Genomic DNA, 19,356 nt, shown 5'->3' with positions numbered 1-19,356 from the left:
ATGACCTAGGTTTCCAAGAACCTGGGGCCACCATTGCCACTGTCGACGGGGGAGCGTGTGCTCACGTTTCTCGCCGGAGTTTCAAGGCCATGAGGCGAGAGCTTCTCGCCGCGGCCCCTACTCATGAGGCGACGCGTCGGGCGCGGTGGTCGGAGGTGGCCCTCACCTTTGACCAGACCGACCACCCACCGTGCGTTGCCCGGGGAGGGCAGATTGCGATGGTGGTTTCCCCCACCATCTGCAATGTGAAGTTGGGGCGTGTCCTCATAGATGGAGGAGCGGCTCTCAACATCCTTTCCCCCGCGGCCTTTGATGCTATCAAGGCCCCGGGGATGGTGCTCCAGCCGTCTCAACCGATCATCGGTGTGACGCCGGGGCACACATGGCCGTTAGGTCACATCGACCTACCGGTCACCTTTGGTGGATCAGCCAACTTCCGCACGGAGCGGGTGAACTTCGATGTGGCGGACCTCAGTCTGCCCTACAACGCGGTCCTGGGGAGGCCCGCGTTGGTGAAGTTTATGGCGGCGGTCCACTACGCCTACCTCCAGATGAAGATGCCGGGCCCCGGTGGCCCCATCTCTGTCCGTGGCGACCTTAAAGTCGCGCTCGCTTGCATGGAGCAGCGCGCGGACCACCTCGCTGCTGCGACCAAGCCCGAGGGTGGTGACGAGAGGCTTGGCACCTCCGCCCCCACCGCCCCGAGGCAGCGGATTGCCACATGCGACGAGGTCCCGGTCAAGGAGGTTGCCTTGGGCGACGGCCCATCCAAGACCACACGGATCGGTGGTCTTCTGGATGGCAAATAGGAAGACGCGCTCGTCTCCTTCCTGCGGGCAAACGCTGACGTCTTCGCATGGAGACCAGCGGACATGCCCGGGGTCCCCAGGGAGGTGATTGAGCACCGTCTCGCCGTGCGGCCGGGCGCAAGGCCGGTCCGGCAGAAAGTGCGGCGGCAGGCCCCGGAACGTCAAGCCTTCATCCGCGAGGAGGTGGCGAGACTTCTGGAGGCCGGATTCATCCGTGAAGTCATCCATCCGGAGTGGCTGGCGAACCCGGTGGTCGTTCCCAAGGCGAACGGCAAGCTTCGGATGTGCATCGACTACACCGACCTTAACAAGGCATGTCCTAAGGATCCCTACCCCCTGCCTCGCATAGATCAGATCGTCGACTCCACTGCGGGGTGCGACCTTTTGTGTTTTCTAGATGCATACTCTGGTTACCATCAGATTCGCATGGCTAGGGAGGATGAGGAAAAAACTGCGTTCATTACCCCCGTAGGAACCTATTGTTATACATCAATGCCCTTCGGGTTAAAGAATGCAGGTCCTACTTTTCAACGTACTACTCGAATTTCTTTGGGTAGCCAAATAGGACGTAATGTTGAGGCTTATGTCGATGACTTGGTTGTAAAAACGCGCAACCAAGAAACTTTACTTTCAGATCTAGCGGAAACTTTTGAGAACCTCCGCTCCGCCCGCATAAAGCTGAACCCCGATAAGTGTGTGTTTGGTGTACCTGCGGGCAAGCTTCTCGGGTTCTTGGTCTCTGCCCGAGGCATTGAGGCCAACCCCGAGAAGATTCGAGCTATCGAGCGGATGCGCCCCCCCAGCAAACTTAGGGATGTGCAATGCGTCACCGGTTGCATGGCCGCCCTAAGTCGTTTCATATCAAGGCTGGGAGAGAAGGCGCTACCCTTGTTTAAGCTCCTCAAGCGCTCGGGGCCGTTTACTTGGACGGAGGAAGCTGAACATGCCCTCACTCAGTTAAAGGCATATCTCAGCTCTCCCCCGGTTCTAGTCGCCCCGGAGCCAAATGAGCCCCTGCTACTTTACTTAGCGGCGACCCCCCAAGTAGTTAGTGCAGCGTTGGTTGTGGAGCGCGATGAAGACAATCCTCATTTCGTGCACCCCCATTCTGTGCTAACTTGGCCCGGGAGCGAGCGGGGAGGAGAGGCCCCCGAGTCGTACGGCGGCCTACGGCCCCTGACAACCGGAGTCGGCCCTCTGCCCGCTTGTCAGACGGTGCTAGGTGCCCCCGACCCTCAGGAGGGCCCCAAGGCCACTGCGGGAAGGCCGCACTTAACGCCCTTTGACCCCGAGGCTAACCCTGTGCTGACTCGACCCGGGAAAGAGCAGGGAGAAGAGGCCCCCGAGCCGAACGGAGGCCAGAGGCCCCTGACGACCGGAGTTGGCCCTTTGCCCGCTTGTCCGACGATGCCAGGAGCCCCCGACCCCCAGGACGGCCCCGAGGCCACTGAGGGAAGGCCGCCCCTTTCATCCTCCGACCCCGAGGTCATTGGCACAGAAGACAAGTGCGCCCCGAAAGGCCACTTGAACGAAGAACGCCCCGGGGATACGGCCCCTAGCAGAGAGGATCGGCCCCACCGAAGGGTGCAGCGGCCTGTCTACTTTGTTAGTGAGGCCCTCCGGGACGCTAAGACCCGATACCCTCAGGCCCAGAAGATGCTTTACGCTATTCTGATGGCCTCGAGGAAACTGCGCCATTATTTTCAGGCACATAGGGTCACTGTGGTTACGTCTTACCCCCTCGGTCAAATCTTGCATAATCGAGAGGGTACAGGACGGGTGGTAAAATGGGCAATCGAGCTTTCTGAGTTCGATCTGCACTTTGAACCACGCCACGCTATCAAGAGCCAGGCCCTCGCCGATTTTGTGGCAGAGTGGACCCCGGCTCCAGAGACCGTCTCAATCCCCGAGGCCAGCACGAACCCCTCGCAGCTGCCTCACACCACCCACTGGGTGATGCAGTTCGATGGTTCTCTGTCCCTCCAGGGTGCCGGTGCGGGGGTCACGTTGACCTCCCCGACCGGAGACGTCCTTAGATATCTGGTCCGCCTCGACTTTCGAGCGACCAATAATATGGCAGAGTACGAGGGACTCCTTGCCGGACTCAGGGTGGCAGCCGGACTGGGGATCCGCCGTCTCCTAGTGTTAGGCGATTCCCAGCTGGTCGTTAACCAGGTCTGTAAGGAGTACCGGTGCTCTGACCCGCAAATGGACGCCTATGTACGCCAAGTGCGGCGTATGGAGCGCCATTTTGACGGGATAGAGCTTCGGCATGTGCCCAGACGGGATAACATGATAGCCGACGAACTCTCACGGCTCGCGTCCTCGCGAGCCCAGACCCCACCGGGCGCCTTTGAAGAAAGGCTTACCCAGCCGTCGGCGCGACCCGACCCCTTAGGGGAGACGGATGCGCCTGACCGGCCCCCGAGGCCCGTCGGAGTCCAGGCCTCGGGACCCGAAGGGAGCGCTCCAAGCTCCCTTAGATTGATTGCTTGGATCTCTGAGATCCAAACATACCTCACAGATAAGACTCTACCTGAGGACCGCGAAGGGAGTGAACGCGTACAACGCATTTCCAAACGCTACGTGCTGGTAGAAGGGACCCTCTATCGGCGCGCGGCTAACGGAATCCTCCTGAAGTGCATTCCTCAGGAACAAGGCGTTGAGCTTCTTGCTGACATCCATGAGGGCGAGTGCGGAGCCCATTCCGCCTCGCGCACCCTGGTTGGCAAGGCCTTTCGTCAAGGATTTTATTGGCCGACAGCTCTCAATGATGCAGTCGATCTGGTCCGGCGATGCAGAGCGTGTCAGTTCCACGCCAAGCAAATCCATCAGCCGGCCCAGGCCCTGCAGATCATACCACTGTTGTCACGACCGGAAATCACCCAACAGGCGTTCCTGACGTGCGTGTATTATTCCTTGTCCCAGGAGGCAAGGTACACCAAAAGTTGATACAATTCAGAGTTTAACAAGCGGAAGCGTAAATAGAATTATTACACGGGCAACAACGGCCCAGCACACTCAAAGACAACGAAAAACAGCGGAAGACTAGGGCGACGACCACAGGCGCTTGACGGCAGGCACGAGCTAGACACCAAAGCCTTCATCTTCAAGGAACTCCTCATCTGGGCTTGGGAAAAATTGAGCAAGACTGAGTACAACCACCGTACTCAACAAGACACACCCACGAATGCATAATAAATGCAAGGGAGTACAAAGGAATTATAATATAAGGATTAGGGTTGCAGTAAACAGCATTTAAAGGAATCTAGTTGCTCAAGGCTATTTTGTAAACACGAATCTAGAACTATGCAATATTATTAATCAAGGCCGTGAACCCACACGAACCTGCCTTAACCCAAGGCCTACGATGATTCAGACCGAACTGGCAACCCGACCTGGGTCCCAGCTCGTCCCAAGCCAACCCAGGCCAACCATTCCGCATTTTAGTTGTTAAGCAGGTTTTAAGAATTAAAACACTAACTTGGGTACATTGCTCGGCTTGCCCATAACCGAGGGCTCGGCTATTCGAATAGTTTATACTCTGATCAGAGGTGTACATCTTTACCCACAAGACACATCTTCCTCACGTGTTACCACGTGCCACATACCACCACGGTATACGGACGGAAGACGTGACATAGTTTCCAACCCATCCTAGCCTTAGACAAGAGTACCGACCCAATCCCGCCTACGGCCGGAACCCCCGGGACAGGCAGGCGAGACTGAGCCCCTAGCAGCAGGGCACCAACCCTCTGCCATATGACATCTCGACTACCGGGCCGCAGCTCGTGTAGCCTTCATTTGCCCTGGAGAATGTCCATCGACCCCCGACTTCATCCATCTCCAATCCGTGTACTTTTGTTTATGACTAGACTGAGCCACAAACTAAGCCTTACCCACTAGACATGTGGAAGTACGGTAGTGCTTTGCAACAGAGGCCCGAAGACCGGTCCTTAAACGGCCGAGGTGCTACTATCAAAACCATGCACCCCGAGCCCAGCCTAAAACCATTTTAGGGGATTTTGAATAGAGGGGGCGGTGTGAAACCAATTCCACAATAATCCAACAATTCCATAGTGTCCAGGTGATATGAATATTTCCCAAGTCTAAAGTTATAAAACCACCTAGGGTTACCTAATTAAATTGCGAAGCATCTACCTAAATTTAAACTAGGGATACCACGAGTAGAGTGTCCACTAGTTGAGGTTTTGTTTACTCTAGGGCGAACAAGGTAATAATAATAACAATAACAATAATAATAAGGTCATAACAAAGGTAAATAGGCATGGCTAAATAAAACAGTGATAACGCGGGAATTTAAACAAAGCGATAATGCAATAATTTAAATCAACATAATTTTATAAACTGGGATTCAATATGATCAAGATGATGTGTCTTGCCTTGCTCGCTTTCCCAACCGACGGCTTCGACTTCCACGAAGAGCGGATCTTCCGAAGCTGCAGCGTCTACACGACCAACGGAAAAGAAAAGGGCTTTAACACTAAATAACTCCACATAACAGCAGAAACAAAGCACAAAAATGGGTTCTTTACATCTTAAGGAAAAATTAGAGACTTGAACGGTCCAATTCCGAGTTCAAATGGCCAAGATATGGCCATTTGAAGTTTATATGCTCTTTAAATGGATATTTGCGAATTTCTTCATTTAAATTTTAATTAAAAATCATGTTTATTGCGTCAGCCGAGGGAGCGGGCGCGCGGACCGGGTCCACGGGAAGTGGGGCCCACGCGTCAGCCTCTCGGTCCACGGTGGACCGGGCGCACGCGGCTGGCGGCGGTCGGCGCCGTGGGTCCCGCGCGTCAGCCGCACCCGCGGGCGCGGGCGGCTGACGGCCGGGCCCACTTGGCAGCCGCGAGGGCACGCCGAAGGCGGCCTCGCCGGCACGGCCGACGGGAGGAGGACGCGCACCCGCGCCCCGATGGTCGCCGCCGGCGACCAACGGCGCGGCGGAGTGGCACCCGAGAGAGAGGAGGGAAGGGGGAAGCGAACGGAACGGTCTTCGGCTCACCCCGGTCGACGGCGACGACGGGAACGGCGGCCGAAGCGGAAGAAGACGGCGGCGCGGCTCGGGATGACGAGGGCGACGGTGCTCCGGCGGTCGACGGGCGAAGCGGAGCGGCGGACGGGGTCAGCGGCAACACGGCGAAGCGGACGGAGGTGTCGCCGAGTGGGGAGGAAGTCCGGAGCGACGGCGGCGGCGAACCGGAGCACGGCGGCGACGGCGGAGAGAAGGTGCGACGGTGCGGGCTCGATTCCGACGGGGAGAGTGAGCGGCGAGTGGCGGAAACGGAGGAGCGGAGCTCGGGGATTGATTTTATAGCGACGGGAGAGAGAGAGGGCGGCCGGAGAGAAAGGAAACCGGCCGCGGAGTTCTCGGGCTCCATAGATGCGCCGGCGAAGATTGCGGGCTTGATTCCGAACGAATCCGAGGGAGAGAGAGAGGGGAAAGAGGGGGAAACGGGAGAGGGAATCACGGGGAGTAATTCCCCTCTCTTTAATGCGCGCGGGGACGGCGGGATGCGGCGCAATCCGCGGCGGCGGCGGCGCTAGGGCACGGGCGCGGCGGCGGGCGCGGCGGGAGGAAGGCGATGACAGGTGGGCCCCACCCGTCAGCGAGAGTGGCGGGCGGGCCCGCCTGTCAGCGGCGCACGCGCGCGGGGAGGCCGATGGGCCGGAGGGGAAGAGAGAGAGAGAGGGAGGGGCTGGGCCGAGCCGGCCCAAGAAGGAAGGGGGGGGAAAGAAGACTTCTTTTAGGGTTTTTCTTTTTATAAACCTTTTCAACTTTGTTTATTTCTTTTCACTTATTATTTGTGCTCTGAAAATTCCACTAAAATTTATTTACGCATTTTAGGCTTTTAGGAAATATACAAAAATCCTCCAAGCCTAATTTGACTTTTATCTTTGCACATTTTAATTGTTGAAGGCTTTCACATGATTTTTAATTATTCTTTGCACAATTTCGAGGATATATTTTAGAGTTGTTTTGGGACGCGACAAACCTACCCCCCTTAAACGGAATCTCGACCCCGAGATTCGGAAGAACTGGCGAAGAGATCGGGATGGGCTGCCTTCAGCTCGTCTTCACGCTCCCAGGTAGCTTCTTCTTCGGCGTGGTTGCTCCACTGGACCTTGCAAAAACGGATTACTCGGTTCCTGGTCCTGCGCTCCATGGTGTCCAGGATTTTTACTGGCCTCTCCACGTAGGTCAAATCTTCGCGAACTTCAATTTGCTCTGAGTCGGTCTGCTCGGATGGCACTCGGAGACATTTCTTGAGTTGCGACACATGGAACACATCATGCACGTTGCCCAAGGAGGCGGGCAGCTCCAACTGGTAAGCGACTTCTCCGCGCCGAGCAGTGATACGAAAAGGACCCACATACCGAGGTGTGAGCTTCCCTTTTGTCTGAAACCTGTGTACACCTCGCAATGGCGTGACTCGAAGATACACAAAATCATCCACTGCGAATTCCAGGTCACGGCGACGGTTATCTGCATAACTTTTCTGCCGGGACTGTGCCACCTTTAGATTTTCCCGAATGATTCTGACTTTAGCTTCAGCTTCTCTCAGGATATCAGTCCCGAACACTTGGCTTTCTCCGACTTGGTCCCACAATAGCGGTGTCCGGCATTTGCGCCCATACAACGCTTCATAAGGTGCCATTTGTATGCTGGCTTGATAGCTGTTATTGTAGGAGAACTCAGCATAGGGGAGACTCTTATCCCAGGTCTTCCCGAAATCTAGGACACATGCGCGGAGCATATCTTCTAGAATCTGATTTAGACGCTCGGTCTGTCCATCTGTCTGCGGGTGATAGGCAGTGCTGAAATTCAATCGAGTACCCAGCTCTTCTTGGAGCTTCTTCCAAAAGTGAGAGGTGAATTGGCTTCCCCTATCAGATACGATTTTCTTGGGAACGCCATGGAGACTCACGATCCTAGCGAAGTAGAGCTCCGCTAGTTTGTTCCCTCCATAGGTGGTCTTCACAGGAATGAATCGAGCTACCTTGGTTAATCGATCCACAACTACCCATATAGAATCATATCCTCCTTGGGTCTTCGGAAGTCCGGTGATGAAATCCATCCCAATTTCATCCCATTTCCATTCTGGTACTTGGAGAGGTTGGAGGAGTCCGGCCGGTCGTTGGTGTTCTGCCTTGACGCGCTGGCACACATCACACAGAGCCACGAACTCTGCAATTTCCCGCTTCATGCTAACCCACCAGTATTTCTCCTTCAAGTCTAGATACATCTTTGTACTGCCCGGGTGGATTGAATAAGGACTTTCGTGAGCTTCCTGAAGTATCAACTGTTTAAGTTCGCTGTTATCCGGAACGCATACCCGATTTCCGTTCCATAGGGTTCCGTGTTCATCCTCTGTGAAACCAGCGGCTTTACCCTGTTTCATATTCTTGAGGTCCTTGCGAGTATCCGGCAAGATTAACACTGGCGAGGAAACCAGCTTTTCTTTGAGAGTTTGGAACGCCTTCTCGCATTGCGGGCTCCACACAAACTTCTCTTCTTTCTTCAACAACTGTGTCATGGGTCGAGCGATTTTGGAGAAGTTCTCGATGAACCTCCGGTAGTATCCTGCCAAACCCAAGAAACTGCGAATCTGAGTGACTGTCTTGGGTTGCTTCCAATCGGTGACGGCGGTCACTGTTTCGGGGTCCACAGCAACTCCTTTAGCAGATATCACGTGCCCCAAGAATTTGACTTCGGACAACCAGAACTCACACTTGCTAAGCTTGGCATACAATTGATGTTCCCGCAACTTTCCCAACACCAGACGGAGGTGGTGCTGATGGTCTTCCTCTGATTGTGAGTATATCAGAATGTCATCGATGAAAACCACAACGAACTTATCCAAGTATTCCATGAACACTTTGTTCATCAAGTTCATGAAGAAGGCAGGAGCATTGGTTAAGCCGAACGACATCACCGTGAATTCATACAGTCCATATCGCGTAGTGAATGCGGTCTTCGGAATATCTTCTTCACGAATACGTAATTGGTGATATCCGGAACGGAGATCAATCTTGGAGAATACAGTGGCACCTTTAAGCTGGTCGAACAGATCATCGATCCGGGGAAGAGGGTACTTGTTTTTGATGGTGACTTCATTGAGAGCTCTGTAGTCGACGCACATCCTCTTCGTCTTGTCTTTCTTCTCTACAAAAATCACAGGAGCACCCCACGGGGAAGTACTCGGACGTATGTACCCCTTTTCTTTCAACTCTTCCAACTGTTTCTTTACTTCGGCCAGTTTATTTGCTGCCATACGGTAGGGTCGCTTGTGCAGAGGAGTGGTTCCTGGAGCAAGATCTATTCGGAACTCAATCTCTCGCTTGGGCGGCATACCAGGTAGTTCTTCCGGAAACACGTCTCCGAACTCTCTGACTACGGGGATTTCTGACAGTTCTATCTGATGAAGTTCTGAACTTCTGACAGAGGTTGGGGGTGCAAAGAAAACAACCGGTTGTTCTGGTCCTCGGTACAGAGTGACAGTGCGCCTCGCGCAATCCACTACCCCTTGGAATTGAGCCAACCAATTCATCCCAAGAATCACATCCAAGTTCTTGGTGTCTAGCAGAATCAGATCCGAGGGAAAAGGAATCCCCTGAATTTCTATAGGGACGGCAGGGCTATAATACTTTGCTGTCATAACCCCGCCAGGGGTGGTGATGAGCAGAGGGTTTCTAAGCCTTTCTACCCCCAACTGATTTCTCCCCACGAATGGCACAGATATAAACGAGTGGGAAGCTCCAGAGTCGAACAAAATGGTAGCAGGGATGGAATGGACGAGGAACGTACCAACGATGACGTCTGGAGTTGTCAGCACGTCCTCGGCCGTCACGTGATTCACACGACCCCGGATGACGTCCTTGCCGCCGTTGTTGGGGCGGGGAGGCGCTTGGCCTTGCTGACGCTTTGGCTTCGGGCATTTATCCGCAAAGTGCCCGGGCTCGAAGCAGTTGAAGCACAGACGCTGCGGACCTTGAGCGTCCCTGCGGCCTTGAACTGGCTGCACAGTCGGCGTAGGAGGACGGGGCGCACGAGTCCCTTGTTGATTCTGCTGCTGCTGCGGCTGTGGGACGCGCACCACGAATTGAGGTCGGGGCGCTGGGCGAGGTTGCTGCTGCTGTTGTTGCTGCTGCGAGGAGGATCCCCCTGGATAGGGATTGGTGTAGCGGACCCTTTGGTTAGCACCCTGGTGATTACGGAAATTCGCCAAGCGGCGCTTGTGCGACTCCAGTTCTTTGTGCTTGGCTTCCAAGCGGATGCTCTTGTCCACCAGTCGCTGGAAATCCGGATAGTCCCCAGAGACTAGACGAACGGACAGCTCGGGGTCCATTCCTGCCAGGAACTTCTCCTGCTTCTCCTCATCTTCCCGCACATCCTCTGGGGCGTAACGGGCCAGGTTGTTGAACTCATGCAAATACTCCATTACGGAGCGGTTGCCTTGCTTCAACTCTCGGAATTCCTTTTTCTTAAGAGCCACGACTCCAGCGGGCACATGGGTTCTCCGGAAAGCGGCGGTGAAGCGGGCCCAAGTAATCGGCTGCCCCTCTGGCTGCGCAGCTGTCACGCCCGGAAATTCACTAGTAATTTCTGAACTTATTTGTGCATAAAATCCTCGTCCAGGAATCAGCCGAGGTACACAAACTGACAATTTAATATACAAATCCATCATAATAATAACGTTACACACTTACAAAAGAAAAGAAAACAGCAGCGGAATAACGATCTAGCGATGGCTTCAGCTCCACTCCCACAGGCAGCTCAACTGGGGTATAAGCCAAACGTCTTCTTCTTCTGGATCCTTTATCTTCAACTGAGGTTTGATTGATTATTGCAAGAATGAGCATATGACATACTCAACAAGCCACATAGCAAATATGCAAGTGCACAAGGATACCAAAGGATGGCATAATATAGGCTCATTTGCGAAAGCAGCATTTAGCAAAGAGTTAAGAGTAGTAAAACAGTAGAGTAATTAATTAAAAATTTTAATCAACACTGAACAGCACACCCATGCTGCATAGGCCCAACCATCCTGAACAACCATACCCGGCTGTACAGATCTAACTCCAAACCAGGATCTAAGCAAATTATTACCAGGTATAACATCCATAATTATTGTGAGAGGTGTGAGACTAATCACGAAAAACATTGCTCAACTCGCCCATAACCGCGGGCACGGCTATTCGAATAGTTTTACTCTGGCCAGAGGTGTACCACTGTACCCACAAGACACAACCCCACATCATGTCACCATGTGCCTCAATACCACCATGGTACCTCGGAAAGGAGTTGTGACAATACCCCTTGCACAACATAACCCATTACAGCGCACCTTTCCTGGATCATAATCACCCCCTTATAAACAAGGCATGGACTCCCCAGCGACCCCCGTGGACTTCTCGCCACTTCTCAGTCTGGCGCACTATAATGAATCACGCTACACAAAAGATAAAGCCGTTGCCCACGCTGGCTTGTGGTTGGCACGATAAATGTTTCACAACAGTAGCTCGCGAACCGGTCCTTAATTGTCATGAGCACGACTCTCAAAACCATGTGCTCACAACCCACCATTATCAAGTTTTAGTTGGCAAGTAATTAATTAACCAATCACGATTAACCATCGTGAACTATCATTAAGCCATCCTTAAATAATAGTGAGTCATAAGTTATCCCAATAGTGTGCTAATGTTTCTAAGCATGGCTAAGCAATCATAACTAATATCTAGCTGAACCAATATATAAAGCCCAACTAGTCAAGTTATAATAACCCAAGGTATCAAGGAATAAAGTAATCAATGCAAATTGGCCATAACAAAGGAATAAGTTCACACCACCCGGTGACATTCGAAAATAAATGCACAGTTGAAATAAATAGAGAATTTAAATATAGGATCAACATGCTCAAAGGATTGTGTTTAGGATCTGTGCGACTTGCCTTGCAATAATCGGTCTTCAATTAATCTTCTGAACACTCCTGACGCACTCACGAACCTTCGCAACGACGGAAACGACAAGCTAACACGCAAAACGAAGAAAAAGACTAATAAAAACCAAATAAACAGTACATACAAAGTAAACAAACATGTAGATCATGATTTTAGATGAATTTAGCAACTTGAACCACTCAAAACCGAGTTACGATGATTTAGTTATGAATTTCCGAAGATTTAATCTATTAGAAAAAGGGCAAAAGAAAAGATGATGATGTCACGATGACGTCATCGACGGCAGCCACGGCATGGGTGGCGACCTCACCGGAGCTAGAGAGGTCGGCCGGGCTATCTAAGGGCATCTACACGTAGACGACGACGACGCGATCTCGACGATACTCACCAACGCAACGAACGACGACGGATGACGGCCGGCGGCGAGCTTGTGCGGCGGTGGCGACTCGGTCGTCGGCGGCGGCGACTCTCCGGTGACCGGCGACGGCGGGGAGGGGGCGGCCGAGCTTCCCCTCTTCCACGCGCACCCGACGGCGGCGAGAGGAGACAGCGGCGACGGCCAAAACGACGGCGCGAGGCGGCTGTTCGTCGGCCGGCGACGGCGGCGGCTAAGACGACGTGGCGGCGGCTCTACGGTTGACGAGAGAGCTCGGGAGATGGGGCAAAAGAAAGAGGAAAACTAGGGGATGCTTTATATAGGCTTGGACTAGAGAGATCGGACTCCAAACGAGAGGAATCGAAGCCGGAAAATCTTCGGGTTAGTTTGGAGAGATAAACTCAAAACGAATTTTATTTGGATAAAATACAAGGAATTAGGTTCCGATTCTTGGGGGAAACGAAAGAGGAAGATAAAGGAAATATTTCCCCTCAACTAATTTTGCAAACGGAGCTCGGGATGCGGCGGATTTGGTGGAGAAAGCGGCGGCTGCACAGGGCACAGGACGGCAGCTCGGGCTCTGTCCAGAGCTGGAAGATGAACAGTAGTAGAGGGAGGAAAGGTAGACTTTTCCGGCTGGGCTGAGAGGAGAGGAGGCGGCTCAGGTTGGGCCGGCGGAAGAGAGAGGAAGGAAAGGAAAGAATGGGCCGAAAATGGCCCAAGCTGAGGAGGAGGATTTTATTACTTTTCCAATTAAAATAATCACTTAAATGATCTTTGAATTGTTAAAAATACTTCCAATGCTCAAATAATTCCAAGAAAAATCCTGAAAATACTTGGACACTCAAAGTACTTAACAAAATTATAATTAGACCATTTAATGATTAATTTAATATGTGGGTAATTACTGAAATGCTCTTTGTATGATTAAAATTAATAATTGAGCTCCGAAAAATCCGAGAAAATTCCAGAGAGTATAATTAACCATGGAGAATTTAATAAAAATTAAATCCATCCATGCTTTATATTTAGGAAATTTTATTTCCCACATTTAACTTCACTTGTAAATTAATGAACATTTAATATAAATTCTAATAATAATTTATTAAATAATTTATAAATCCTGAAACAAAAATCAGGATGTGACAAATCTACCCCCCTTACAAAGAATCTCGTCCCGAGATTCGGAACGGCTAGAAAGAAAAAGGCATAGGTAAACTACAGTCTATCTTTTATTCCACAACTCCAATAATTATTCTAAGATTTTAAAGAAAGCTACTGCTGCTTTGGAACTGATGGCTGAGCTGTATCCCTTGAGACGCAACCGGCACTGCATTTGCTCCTGTGAGGACAATGTTGTTGACTTGGCCTTGTGGCTGTTGACGCTTCGGCTTCGGACACTCTTTTACGAAGTGACCTGGCTCATAACAATTGAAACACACCCGATGCTCCCTTCCATTACTGTTATCTTCTTGAGACTGATCCTGCTGAAATGACACTGATTGAGTAGCTTGCTCATCATTGTCTTCATTGCTTGCATTAGTCTCTGAGTTGATCTCACCACTGATGCCCAACTGTTGTGACTGTTCTTGACCTGCAGAAAAAGATTCACCAATTTGGAGTGGCTTGATACGCTGCCTCTGGCTACTATCCTGTGCCTCCTGGAAAACAATCCTTCCTCTCTTACGATTGTCCATCCTGTTCTTCTTGTCTTCCAGTCGAATTGCTTTATCAACCAACTCCTGAAAATCCTCATAGTCATGAGAGATCAACATAACTGACAGCTCATCCTTTAAGCCTTCCAAAAACTTCTCCTGCCTTTCCTCGTCAGTACGCACATCTTCTGGAGCATAGCGAGCTAGACGATTGAACTCATAAAGATATTCCGTCACGGTACGACCCTTTTGCTTAAGTGCCCGGAACTCACGCTTCTTCAAAGCAACAACACCTGCAGGTATGTGTGTCTTCTTGAATGCCTCAGTGAACTCCGCCCAAGTGATTGGTTGTCCTTCTGCTCTATTCATCCGGAAGTGATCCCACCATTCTGAGGCAGATCCTTGCAACTGATGTGAAGCGAAAACAACTTTCTCCTGATCCGTGCACTGGAGCAGTTCCAACTTCTTCTCAACAGCGTGCAACCAATCACCTGCTTCCACTGGGTTGGTAGTGCTAGAAAAGGTAGGGGGTCTCACACGTAAGAAATCTGCCAGCTTGTTTTGGGGAGGTGGGGGTGGATTCTGGTTCTGATTGTTTGCCTGCTGATTCTGTGCCTGCTGCACTAACAGATTGATCAGTTGTGTTTGTTGGGCCAGAATCTGAGCTAGCGTGGGATCTCCTCCATTGTTAGTAGCTCCACTTCCACTTCCAGTGCGCGTGTTCACCATCTGTTGCATATTAGAGAAGATAGAAGGAGAGGGGTTACACTAAAGACAAGACCTTAACCAGATTAACACTGATCTGATGTGTGTAGACCATTATATTGTTCAAGTTGATTAAGCAAGCAACCTAGTATAGTTACACACTCATCAACGAACTACTCCAATGATGGGAATGCAACCATACCTACACACAAAGCAAACAACAAGCGTTCTACCCTACTAACTATTCTTCAAAGATACTTTGGCGGCATAGGTTCTAAGGTAGGATCCAACTTCATTCCATCTTGACATCTGGGCACTTCAGTTCTTCCTCGATCCACTTTACTGACCTCCATAAGTTGACCTCATCAACATCTTCTAGTTTCAACAACTAGTTTCAGAACTACTTAAGTTGAAAGAGAGACGGAAGTAGACAATGAAACAATTTGCAAAGAATTCTAGATAAGGAAGAAAGGAGAAATTTTCACAAATCATGTTTTCAGAAAATTAGTCCTTAAGGTTTGACCATTTGGCTTATCCTACAGTCGAGATGGCTCTGATACCAACTTGTCACGCCCGGAAATTCACTAGTAATTTCCGAACTTATTTGTGCATAAAATCCTCGTCCAGGAATCAGCCGAGGTACACAAACTGACAATTTAATATACAAATCCATCATAATAATAACGTTACACACTTACAAAAGAAAAGAAAACAGCAGCGGAATAACGATCTAGCGATGGCTTCAGCTCCACTCCCACAGGCAGCTCAACTGGGGTATAAGCCAAACGTCTTCTTCTTCTGGATCCTTTATCTTCAACTGAGGTTTGATTGATTATTGCAAGAATGAGCATATGACATACTCAACAAGCCACATAGCAAATATGCAAGTGCACAAGGATACCAAAGGATGGCATAATATAGGCTCATTTGCGAAAGCAGCATTTAGCAAAGAGTTAAGAGTAGTAAAACAGTAGAGTAATTAATTAAAAATTTTAATCAACACTGAACAGCACACCCATGCTGCATAGGCCCAACCATCCTGAACAACCATACCCGGCTGTACAGATCTAACTCCAAACCAGGATCTAAGCAAATTATTACCAGGTATAACATCCATAATTATTGTGAGAGGTGTGAGACTAATCACGAAAAACATTGCTCAACTCGCCCATAACCGCGGGCACGGCTATTCGAATAGTTTTACTCTGGCCAGAGGTGTACCACTGTACCCACAAGACACAACCCCACATCATGTCACCATGTGCCTCAATACCACCATGGTACCTCGGAAAGGAGTTGTGACAATACCCCTTGCACAACATAACCCATTACAGCGCACCTTTCCTGGATCATAATCACCCCCTTATAAACAAGGCATGGACTCCCCAGCGACCCCCGTGGACTTCTCGCCACTTCTCAGTCTGGCGCACTATAATGAATCACGCTACACAAAAGATAAAGCCGTTGCCCACGCTGGCTTGTGGTTGGCACGATAAATGTTTCACAACAGTAGCTCGCGAACCGGTCCTTAATTGTCATGAGCACGACTCTCAAAACCATGTGCTCACAACCCACCATTATCAAGTTTTAGTTGGCAAGTAATTAATTAACCAATCACGATTAACCATCGTGAACTATCATTAAGCCATCCTTAAATAATAGTGAGTCATAAGTTATCCCAATAGTGTGCTAATGTTTCTAAGCATGGCTAAGCAATCATAACTAATATCTAGCTGAACCAATATATAAAGCCCAACTAGTCAAGTTATAATAACCCAAGGTATCAAGGAATAAAGTAATCAATGCAAATTGGCCATAACAAAGGAATAAGTTCACACCACCCGGTGACATTCGAAAATAAATGCACAGTTGAAATAAATAGAGAATTTAAATATAGGATCAACATGCTCAAAGGATTGTGTTTAGGATCTGTGCGACTTGCCTTGCAATAATCGGTCTTCAATTAATCTTCTGAACACTCCTGACGCACTCACGAACCTTCGCAACGACGGAAACGACAAGCTAACACGCAAAACGAAGAAAAAGACTAATAAAAACCAAATAAACAGTACATACAAAGTAAACAAACATGTAGATCATGATTTTAGATGAATTTAGCAACTTGAACCACTCAAAACCGAGTTACGATGATTTAGTTATGAATTTCCGAAGATTTAATCTATTAGAAAAAGGGCAAAAGAAAAGATGATGATGTCACGATGACGTCATCGACGGCAGCCACGGCATGGGTGGCGACCTCACCGGAGCTAGAGAGGTCGGCCGGGCTATCTAAGGGCATCTACACGTAGACGACGACGACGCGATCTCGACGATACTCACCAACGCAACGAACGACGACGGATGACGGCCGGCGGCGAGCTTGTGCGGCGGTGGCGACTCGGTCGTCGGCGGCGGCGACTCTCCGGTGACCGGCGACGGCGGGGAGGGGGCGGCCGAGCTTCCCCTCTTCCACGCGCACCCGACGGCGGCGAGAGGAGACAGCGGCGACGGCCAAAACGACGGCGCGAGGCGGCTGTTCGTCGGCCGGCGACGGCGGCGGCTAAGACGACGTGGCGGCGGCTCTACGGTTGACGAGAGAGCTCGGGAGATGGGGCAAAAGAAAGAGGAAAACTAGGGGATGCTTTATATAGGCTTGGACTAGAGAGATCGGACTCCAAACGAGAGGAATCGAAGCCGGAAAATCTTCGGGTTAGTTTGGAGAGATAAACTCAAAACGAATTTTATTTGGATAAAATACAAGGAATTAGGTTCCGATTCTTGGGGGAAACGAAAGAGGAAGATAAAGGAAATATTTCCCCTCAACTAATTTTGCAAACGGAGCTCGGGATGCGGCGGATTTGGTGGAGAAAGCGGCGGCTGCACAGGGCACAGGACGGCAGCTCGGGCTCTGTCCAGAGCTGGAAGATGAACAGTAGTAGAGGGAGGAAAGGTAGACTTTTCCGGCTGGGCTGAGAGGAGAGGAGGCGGCTCAGGTTGGGCCGGCGGAAGAGAGAGGAAGGAAAGGAAAGAATGGGCCGAAAATGGCCCAAGCTGAGGAGGAGGATTTTATTACTTTTCCAATTAAAATAATCACTTAAATGATCTTTGAATTGTTAAAAATACTTCCAATGCTCAAATAATTCCAAGAAAAATCCTGAAAATACTTGGACACTCAAAGTACTTAACAAAATTATAATTAGACCATTTAATGATTAATTTAATATGTGGGTAATTACTGAAATGCTCTTTGTATGATTAAAATTAATAATTGAGCTCCGAAAAATCCGAGAAAATTCCAGAGAGTATAATTAACCATGGAGAATTTAATAAAAATTAAATCCATCCATGCTTTATATTTAGGAAATTTTATTTCCCACATTTAACTTCACTTGTAAATTAATGAACATTTAATATAAATTCTAATAATAATTTATTAAATAATTTATAAATCCTGAAACAAAAATCAGGATGTGACAAATCTACCCCCCTTACAAAGAATCTCGTCCCGAGATTCGGAACGGCTAGAAAGAAAAAGGCATAGGTAAACTACAGTCTATCTTTTATTCCACAACTCCAATAATTATTCTAAGATTTTAAAGAAAGCTACTGCTGCTTTGGAACTGATGGCTGAGCTGTATCCCTTGAGACGCAACCGGCACTGCATTTGCTCCTGTGAGGACAATGTTGTTGACTTGGCCTTGTGGCTGTTGACGCTTCGGCTTCGGACACTCTTTTACGAAGTGACCTGGCTCATAACAATTGAAACACACCCGATGCTCCCTTCCATTACTGTTATCTTCTTGAGACTGATCCTGCTGAAATGACACTGATTGAGTAGCTTGCTCATCATTGTCTTCATTGCTTGCATTAGTCTCTGAGTTGATCTCACCACTGATGCCCAACTGTTGTGACTGTTCTTGACCTGCAGAAAAAGATTCACCAATTTGGAGTGGCTTGATACGCTGCCTCTGGCTACTATCCTGTGCCTCCTGGAAAACAATCCTTCCTCTCTTACGATTGTCCATCCTGTTCTTCTTGTCTTCCAGTCGAATTGCTTTATCAACCAACTCCTGAAAATCCTCATAGTCATGAGAGATCAACATAACTGACAGCTCATCCTTTAAGCCTTCCAAAAACTTCTCCTGCCTTTCCTCGTCAGTACGCACATCTTCTGGAGCATAGCGAGCTAGACGATTGAACTCATAAAGATATTCCGTCACGGTACGACCCTTTTGCTTAAGTGCCCGGAACTCACGCTTCTTCAAAGCAACAACACCTGCAGGTATGTGTGTCTTCTTGAATGCCTCAGTGAACTCCGCCCAAGTGATTGGTTGTCCTTCTGCTCTATTCATCCGGAAGTGATCCCACCATTCTGAGGCAGATCCTTGCAACTGATGTGAAGCGAAAACAACTTTCTCCTGATCCGTGCACTGGAGCAGTTCCAACTTCTTCTCAACAGCGTGCAACCAATCACCTGCTTCCACTGGGTTGGTAGTGCTAGAAAAGGTAGGGGGTCTCACACGTAAGAAATCTGCCAGCTTGTTTTGGGGAGGTGGGGGTGGATTCTGGTTCTGATTGTTTGCCTGCTGATTCTGTGCCTGCTGCACTAACAGATTGATCAGTTGTGTTTGTTGGGCCAGAATCTGAGCTAGCGTGGGATCTCCTCCATTGTTAGTAGCTCCACTTCCACTTCCAGTGCGCGTGTTCACCATCTGTTGCATATTAGAGAAGATAGAAGGAGAGGGGTTACACTAAAGACAAGACCTTAACCAGATTAACACTGATCTGATGTGTGTAGACCATTATATTGTTCAAGTTG

General features: G+C 49.8%; 2 protein-coding genes across 2 annotated transcripts; both read right to left on the bottom strand.

Annotated features, from left to right (window-relative positions):
* Positions 1–13,442: 13,442 nt before the first annotated feature.
* On the bottom strand, positions 13,443–14,201 carry LOC136357035 (uncharacterized). The gene is made up of 2 exons (XM_066311758.1): positions 13,865–14,201; positions 13,443–13,771 (listed from the first exon to the last, which is right to left on the bottom strand). Exons 1-2 carry the CDS (start codon positions 14,199–14,201, stop codon positions 13,443–13,445), a joined length of 666 nt encoding a protein of 221 aa, XP_066167855.1.
* Positions 14,202–18,130: 3,929 nt separating this feature from the next.
* On the bottom strand, positions 18,131–18,889 carry LOC136357034 (uncharacterized). The gene is made up of 2 exons (XM_066311757.1): positions 18,553–18,889; positions 18,131–18,459 (listed from the first exon to the last, which is right to left on the bottom strand). The coding sequence occupies exons 1-2, from the start codon at positions 18,887–18,889 to the stop codon at positions 18,131–18,133; spliced, it is 666 nt and encodes a 221-aa protein (XP_066167854.1).
* Between the last annotated feature and the right edge of the window lie 467 nt (positions 18,890–19,356).

This window comes from Oryza sativa, chromosome 6 (assembly GCF_034140825.1).
Source record: "Oryza sativa Japonica Group chromosome 6, ASM3414082v1".
Lineage (NCBI taxonomy): Eukaryota > Viridiplantae > Streptophyta > Magnoliopsida > Poales > Poaceae > Oryza > Oryza sativa.
Note: the sequence above shows the minus strand (reverse complement) of the source record. Positions and strands in the feature narration are given on the sequence as shown.

Bases quoted from the DNA above. Each gene is read 5' to 3' on its own strand.
- LOC136357034 (XM_066311757.1), bottom strand. From the start codon at position 18,889: ATGAATAGAGCAGAAGGACAACCAATCACTTGGGCGGAGTTCACTGAG. The intron at 18,460-18,552 runs GTAAGAGAGGAA...CTTTTTCTGCAG, and splicing joins GAAGAACAGGATGGACAATC to GTCAAGAACAGTCACAACAG.
- LOC136357035 (XM_066311758.1), bottom strand. From the start codon at position 14,201: ATGAATAGAGCAGAAGGACAACCAATCACTTGGGCGGAGTTCACTGAG. The intron at 13,772-13,864 runs GTAAGAGAGGAA...CTTTTTCTGCAG, and splicing joins GAAGAACAGGATGGACAATC to GTCAAGAACAGTCACAACAG.